Source organism: Octodon degus, unplaced genomic scaffold, assembly GCF_000260255.1.
Source record: "Octodon degus isolate 3935 unplaced genomic scaffold, OctDeg1.0 scaffold00067, whole genome shotgun sequence".
Lineage (NCBI taxonomy): Eukaryota > Metazoa > Chordata > Mammalia > Rodentia > Octodontidae > Octodon > Octodon degus.
The window spans coordinates 7398005-7405024 of record NW_004524643.1 but is presented as its reverse complement, the minus strand read 5'-3'; the positions used below and the strand labels follow the sequence as shown (position 1 = coordinate 7405024).

The 7020-nt window shown below is 36.7% G+C and overlaps 1 protein-coding gene across 1 annotated transcript in view; it reads left to right on the top strand.

The window, feature by feature from the left end:
- Copb1 (coatomer protein complex subunit beta 1) overlaps positions 1 to 6652 on the top strand; it is a 40430-nt gene extending 33778 nt beyond the window's left edge. The window contains exons 15-18 of the mRNA XM_023719326.1: positions 443 to 587; positions 1480 to 1599; positions 4028 to 4173; positions 6494 to 6652. Coding sequence (XP_023575094.1) covers positions 443 to 587; positions 1480 to 1599; positions 4028 to 4173; positions 6494 to 6652 — 570 coding nt within the window. The remainder of the gene's footprint in view (positions 1 to 442; positions 588 to 1479; positions 1600 to 4027; positions 4174 to 6493) is intronic.
- The last annotated feature ends 368 nt before the right edge of the window (positions 6653 to 7020 follow it).

The following is a 7020-nucleotide window of genomic DNA, read 5'->3' as shown; positions in this document are numbered from 1 at the left end:
TACAGTACAAGTTCTCCTATGTCCTGGGTCTTAATTGACTTTGGAAGACTAGGGCCAAAATGTTGGCTTTCCTTGTGTCCCTCCTTTTTCTCTAATTTTGGTCTGCAAACTTAGGTTGTTAACCCTTCAGAATAGAAGCTTATTGTTATTACTGTACAACCTAGGCTGTTAAGCTTAACCTCACTATATGTCTGAAGATATTTATAGTTAAATTGTGTCATTTTTTTGATTATGTCTTTGTGTGTTAGAGGCAGCGGGTACTAGGAAATGAGCCAAATGCCTTTGCACTGAGTTATAATTCATAGCCTTTTATTTTTTATTCTCACTAGGTTGACCAGATGGGGCTCAAACTTAACAGTCTTTCCACCTCTTCTTTTCACATTATAAGCATGTATCACCAGACCCATATCACTTGATTATGTCTTTATTTTCTTTTTGACAGGTCACCCAGTTGACAGGTTTCTCAGATCCTGTATATGCAGAAGCTTATGTTCATGTCAACCAGTATGACATTGTCCTGGATGTGCTTGTCGTGAACCAAACCAGTGATACTCTGCAGAACTGCACATTGGAGTTAGCTACTCTAGGTGAGGAAATTTATCGTAAAGGAAAGGTATTTTTATATATTGTATCTTTATGATAATTATCAAGAGATGTGCATAGATTTCAGTATAAGTATTGTTTTGAGCCCTTTGTGATACTTTAAATAAAGGCTTAGTTTTATGTTTAAAATTTAGACTTTTTCAACTCTAGTTTTTCAATCATTGGCCATACTGACTGACTTTTGATCTTGACATATTCCAATGGGTTAAGTTCTTAGGTTTGATCTAGAAAATGTCAGTATGTTTAGCTATAACAGCTGTTTAAGGTATAGATTTACCAGGGAGCTCACTCCATTAAATTTATGATTGAATTAGTACAAAACTCATTCTGTTGTGCTGGCCAAATAGTTCAGCGGATTAAAGCGCCTGCTTAGGCATATTCAGGGTCCTAGAGTTCAATACCCAGGCCTGCTGTGCTGGCCACGCCCCCAGGTCACACTGAGACGGCAATTGAGATTGGGCATGGTGGTGCTTGCCTGTAATCCCAACTCTTGGGAAGCTATAAACAGGCGGATCATGACAAGTCCCATCTAGTAGTGAGACCCTGAACACTCTGTAGACCCTTCCCTAAAAAATACCAAAAGAAAAAAAATAAAATGGTATGATCAAAGTAACCCATACATGAACTAAACACAGATGTATTCCAGGATGTCTGTTATCTTTTCAAAGAAAATGTACAGATTGACATGCAGATTAAGACTGTTAAAAGAAACTTTATTTTGTTCTCATAATGCTTAAGTCATATTCTTCTCATGTGTCTTTTATATTGTTAGAAACTGCTAAGTTGCATGTACTTCAATGTTTTCTGGCTAATCTGTATATTCTTAATTTCTATGTATTTTTAACCATGTCCAAACCTTCCCCTACCTGTTCCCAGGAGATCTGAAACTTGTGGAAAAGCCTTCTCCTTTGACTCTTGCACCTCATGATTTTGCAAATATTAAAGCTAATGTCAAAGTAGCATCAACAGAAAATGGAATAATTTTTGGTAATATAGGTAAGGTACTGTTGGATGGTGTGTGATATATAAAGACTTTCAAAGTTGAGTGGCTGAATCTGTTTATAGAGCAGTTTATGGTACCAAGGTTGTGCTATGTACTGGATGTGCAGAAATGAGCCAAATAGAGTCAGAATCCTAAAGAAAACACAAGGCTTGTGCAGGTGTGGTGTTGCATCTTTTCATCTTGTAATTCTAGCTACTTGGGAAGGCTGAGGCCAGCCTGGGCAACTTAGTGAGATTGTGTCTCAAAATAAAATATAGAAAGGTTGAAGATGTACATCAGCATTCCCTGGGTTCAGTCCCTAATGTTAACAAAACAAAGAAGAAAAGAGGCTGGGGAGATAGCACAGTGGTCTAAGCACCTGCTTGGCAAGCGCATGGACCCAGCTTCGATCCCTGGTACCACAGGCTGTGCCGGCAACTGAAACCAGGCGTGGTGGTGCATGCCCATAATCCAAGCACTAGGGAGGCTGAGACAAGAGGATCACCGTGAGTCTGAGCTGCATAGCAAGACCCTATACCAAATAAATAAATGATTTTTTTAAATTTTTTAAAAAGAGAAAATCTGTGAGGCAAAAGGAAGAGTTAGAGAAGGAAGTATATAATTAGAATACAGTGTGATAAGAACAAGTTGATCTATAATATGCTCTGGGATTAAACAAAAAATACTAGCTGTGGAAAGCTTTATAAAGGAAGAGGGTGTGTTATTCAAAAGATACATGAAAAGAATGTGTACTTCTGTCCATAGCCATGAGAGTATATCAAACCTAGCTATTAGCTTTAAGGACATTCAGGCAATAAGCATACTGTCGGAGACAGCGCTACTATAGAGAGGAGGAAAAGATCTTTGAATCCAAATGGCTGATCATCAAGTAGGGAGAAGCAGGTGTATAAAATAGTACAGAACGTAGTAGTCAGTGCTGTTTGAGTTCATACTAGTAGCCTGGGAATCCATGAAGGAATTTGGTCCATTGTCAGAGTAGTGGGGAACTGAAAGGAAGGTTAGGAAGGCTTCATAGAGGAGCTTATTGTAGAGTAGGATTTTAAAAGATGAGGGTTCTACAGATAAGTAAGGATCTGGCCTGAACAAATAACAAGTGTGTTCCAAATACATGGTGTTTAAATTTTTAGAAATCTATTATAATAAAAGACATCATGCTATTGAACACCCTAACCTCAAACACACTGATTCCATCAGTTTTGCCACTTATTGAAGCAGTTCTGGAGGTCCTCTGACTCTTGTCTTTATGAGGTATGATCGAAAATAGGGCAAATGCTGCTGTTGAGAGCAATCCAATGATTTGTAGGCTTGTAAAACGATTACGGTACATCCTCATCTACCTTATTCACCAGATCTGCCATCATGTAAGTTCTGGATCATCTCCAAATGTCAAAATGACCATGAAAGGTAAACATTTTCAATCAGTTCAGGATGCAAAGCAGCCTTGACAGCACAACTAAAGACACAAAAGAGGACTTAAAGGAATGCTTTACAAAGTGGCAAGAACAATGGGACACATGTGTTCGAAGGGTGATTAATGATGATACATCTTTACTGAAACAGTTTTGTTTTAAATTGGAACAGTCATTGTATTTAGCATACCTCATACAAGTAGTGTGAGGAACTGGATGTTTAGAGTGAGTTGGAAGGTGATGGCTGGAACAAATGAACTTAAGTTGGAGTCATATTGTATTGCCATATTAAAGATTTCAGATTATCCATAAAAAGGAAGACAGTGAGGAATTATAAGTGAGCTACATCTAAAACAGCATTTTAGAAGAGGCAGGAAGATTAGTAGATTACTGATACATTTCTTTTTTCTTTCTTTTTTTTCTTACCAGAGATGAAACTCAGAACTTTACACTTGCTAGGCAGGTACTTGAGCCACTGAGCTATCTCTCTGGCCCTAACTACTAAACAGATCATTGACGAATAAAAGCTGATAGGTTTCAACTAATGGAGTAAAGGTTGGAATGAAAGGAGGACAAAATAGAATACATGTTAAGAAGTTACAGTTACTCATTAATGAGGAAATGGCTAAAGTAATCCTCATATCTCTAAATTGAGTTTGTTGGGCAGGTGTTTATATGTCAGCAAACCAAGGAATAATAAGGTGAAAACCAAATTTGAGGGAAACAGTTAAGTTTAATCTTCAGCAGGTTGGCTTTAGGGTATCTAAGATACCTTAACAAGTTGTGTAACCTTGAGCAACTTACTTTGTTTCTCTGCTTTTCATTTCCTGTAAAGTGGGAATTACTATCAGATAGGACTGGTGGGAGTATTAAGCAGGCACTAATTAGAATAGGAGCCTGATACATAGTATTTTATGAATATTTTCTAGCATCATAATTACTATTTAGATATATTAAACATTTTAAAATGAAATTTGCTGTTTTGACTGAGAATCTTTGGTTTGTGTTACAGTTTATGATGTTTCTGGAGCAGCAAGTGACAGAAATTGTGTGGTCCTCAGTGATATCCACATTGACATCATGGACTATATCCAGCCTGCAACCTGCACTGATGCTGAATTCCGTCAGATGTGGGCTGAATTTGAATGGGAAAACAAAGTTAGTTCTTCAGAGAGTTCCTTGTACTTCTTTATCCCGTTAGACTAGTTGAGGGGTTCTGTGGTGAAATCCCACTAAAAAGGGTCAGGGAAAGGCCAGGTCTGGTGACACACACTTGTCATCCCAGCGAGGGGAGGGACAAGCTTGAGGCCAGCCTCGGCGCAGAGTAAGTGCAAGTCCAGCCTAAGCTACACAGTGAGGCTCTGTGTCAAAAGAAACAGAAAGTTAAGGAAAGCAAATAGCCTTAAGTAGAAATCAAGCAAGTAGTTTGTTAACTTACTATTGTAAACTCAAGTGTAGAGTAGTTGTTGTGTAGCCAGTATGATTTAAGAAAACAGACAACTACTATACCTCTTCTGTGTACTTTGGCCTGCTGAGAAATTTCATTTGAGGCTGGATTCTTTTTTAACATTTTTTATTAGTGCATGTTTGTGGTACATAATTATTATATTTGTAGTGTGAAAAAAAGACCTCACCTAGGAATTTGTTTGTCAGTTTAGTGTTACTCTGTATAGTAGGAAGCTGGGACATCAGCCATGTGTAAGCACTCCCTTTCAGATGCTATTACATTTGTTCAGGGGAACGGATACATCTCTATATCATATCTTGATGAGTTTTGGTCGCCTTTCCCCACCTTCTCTTTCCCTCTTCCTCAGAGTCCTCTTCATCTCCAAAATGCCTGCCTCCCTGTTTCCTACTATTTCTTCTTTATTTTGTTCTTTATATTTTGGGTTTCTCATATAAGAGAAACTGTATTATTTAACCTGGTGTGTCTGACTTATTTCACTTAACATGGTGCAAGATCCATATATTTTCCCATAAATGACTTAAACTTATCCTTCTTTATGACTGTGTGTGTATATATGATATGTATGATATATATGTGTGTATATAATATACGTTGTGCTATATATATATATATATATATATATATATATAAAATTTCTGAATCCATTTATTTGTTGATGGGCATCCAGTCTGTTTCCTTAATTTGGCTATTGTGTTTTATGCTTCTGTAAACACAAATTCACATGTGTCACCGTCATATGATGACTTCATATCTTTTGGGAAGATACCCAGAAGTATAGCTAGGCCGGGTGGAGTTTCTATTTTTAGTTCTTTGAGGAGTCTCCATTCTGATTGTCATGTAGGTATACTGTTTACATTCTCACCAATATTCAGAGGTTTCTTTTTTCACATATCCTCACCAGCATTTATTATTTTTTGAATCCTTGATGAGAGCCACTCTTATGGGAATAAGATGACAGTCCAGTGTTGACTTGTATTTCTGTAATGGCCATTGATGTTAAAACAGTTTTTCATGTACTTACAGACCATTTGTTCTTTTATGAAGTCTCTATTCATTTGTTTCCCATTTTTTGACTGGGTCTTTTGTTTTGGGGAGGTCTGATTTTTCTTTTCTTTTCTTTTTTTTTTTTTTTTTGAAGTTAATGTACTCTGGATATTAGTTATATTTATCAGGAGTAGCTGGCAAAATTTTTTTGATCCTGGACCTTTCTAATTTAATATAATCCCGTTTGTTGATTCTTGGTATTATTTCTTGTGCAATTGGGATTCACTTAAGAAAGTTCTAGTATATGTTTTCAAGAATTTTACCTATTTTCTAGCACATTAAGTGTTTCTGCTTGCTAGCTTTTTTTGACAGTAGCAGGGATTGAACTCAGTACTTTGCAGTTGCCAGGCAGGCAGTTATGCCACTGAGCTATCTCCCCGGCCATCTGTTTTCTTATCTAAGTTTTTGATCCCCTTTGATTTAGTTTCAGTAAAGGGCAAGAGGTGGGTCTAGATTCACTCTTCTACACATAGATAACTATTTTCCCCAGCACCTTGTGTTAAAGAAGTTATCTTTTCCCTATTATTTGTTTTTAATCCTGTTGTCAGAGATACGATGGCTAAAAGTACATGGTCAGAGATCAGATAGCTAAAGATGCATGGGGCTGTTTCTGTCTTCTGTTCCTTTGGTGTATAGGTCTATTTTGTGCAGTGCCGTGTTGTTTTCATTATACGTGTTTATAGTGTAACTTGAAATCTGGAACTGTTGTGCCCACTACTTTGCTAAGGCTTGATTTTTGTTGAATTGCTCTCTATGCCTCATGTTGATCTTCTGTGAAGTTATTTATGTATGTCTATAAATTCAGATGCTAACGTATAGGTTGTTTGATTTTGCCAATGTTATTTATTTGTTGCCCACTCGTCCCTTAAGTATTTTAAAGTAGATTTTGATATAAAATATTAATGATTTGAACTTTTCCTTGTAGGATTTATGATCTCCTTTAACTTTTTTTCTCTTTTTCTGCAGGTGACAGTTAACACCAATATGGTTGATTTAAATGACTACTTACAGCACATATTAAAGTCAACCAACATGAAGTGCCTCACTCCAGAGAAGGTAAAATTTGACAGGGAAATTCTTAAATCTAAGAAAAGTACAGAAGAATTCTGGCTTTATTTTTTCTAGTGTATTTTTCTTATAATTCAACATAGGAAAACATTGTCATTGTGCATTACTTAATGAAAATTATCTGTGGAGCGTTTGAAACAGATTATTTTTTTCTGTTGGAATATATCATTCTACTGTTACCTTGTTACCCAGTTGAATAGTCTTTTTATTTTTTCTTCTTCTTTTCTTCTTACCCTTTGAGACAGAGGCTTATTCTAAGTAGTTCATATATGGGTACTGGGTTAGAAAATGTCCATGACTTCTATGGATGCTAATTGTAGGCCCAAGTATATGCTCAAATTCAGGACTGTTACACTATACTTTGTGCTATACCTATGATTATAAGGAGAAAAAGAAAGTCTGGGACCAGAGGCAGAGAAGCAAGC